The 226-nt window shown below is 64.2% G+C and overlaps 1 protein-coding gene across 1 annotated transcript in view; it reads left to right on the top strand.

Moving 5' to 3' along the window:
- Positions 1-7: 7 nt before the first annotated feature.
- Positions 8-226, top strand: part of LOC104493472 (sodium-dependent phosphate transporter 1-like) — a gene marked incomplete at both ends in the record, with an annotated part of 878 nt that continues 659 nt past the window's right edge. The window contains one exon of the mRNA XM_010136150.1: positions 8-161. Within this exon, the coding sequence (XP_010134452.1) occupies positions 8-161 (154 nt within the window). The remainder of the gene's footprint in view (positions 162-226) is intronic.

Below are 226 nucleotides of genomic sequence, written 5' to 3'. Positions count from 1 at the left end.
CCTCCGGCAAGCCTGCGTCCTGGCCAGCGTCTTCGAGACGGTGGGCTCCGTCCTGCTGGGCGCCAAAGTCAGCGAGACCATCCGGAAGGGCCTGATCGACGTGGAGATGTACAACTCCACGCAGCAGCTGCTGATGGCGGGGTCGATCAGTGCCATGTTCGGTGAGGAACAGGGGGGTTGAGTGCCCCAAGGTGCCCCAGGGGCGACTTTCTTACCAGGCTTCTCC

Source organism: Buceros rhinoceros, unplaced genomic scaffold, assembly GCF_000710305.1.
Source record: "Buceros rhinoceros silvestris isolate BGI_N320 unplaced genomic scaffold, ASM71030v1 scaffold40295, whole genome shotgun sequence".
In the NCBI taxonomy this organism is placed as follows: domain Eukaryota; kingdom Metazoa; phylum Chordata; class Aves; order Bucerotiformes; family Bucerotidae; genus Buceros; species Buceros rhinoceros.
This window is presented reverse-complemented; position numbering and strand designations above follow the sequence as displayed.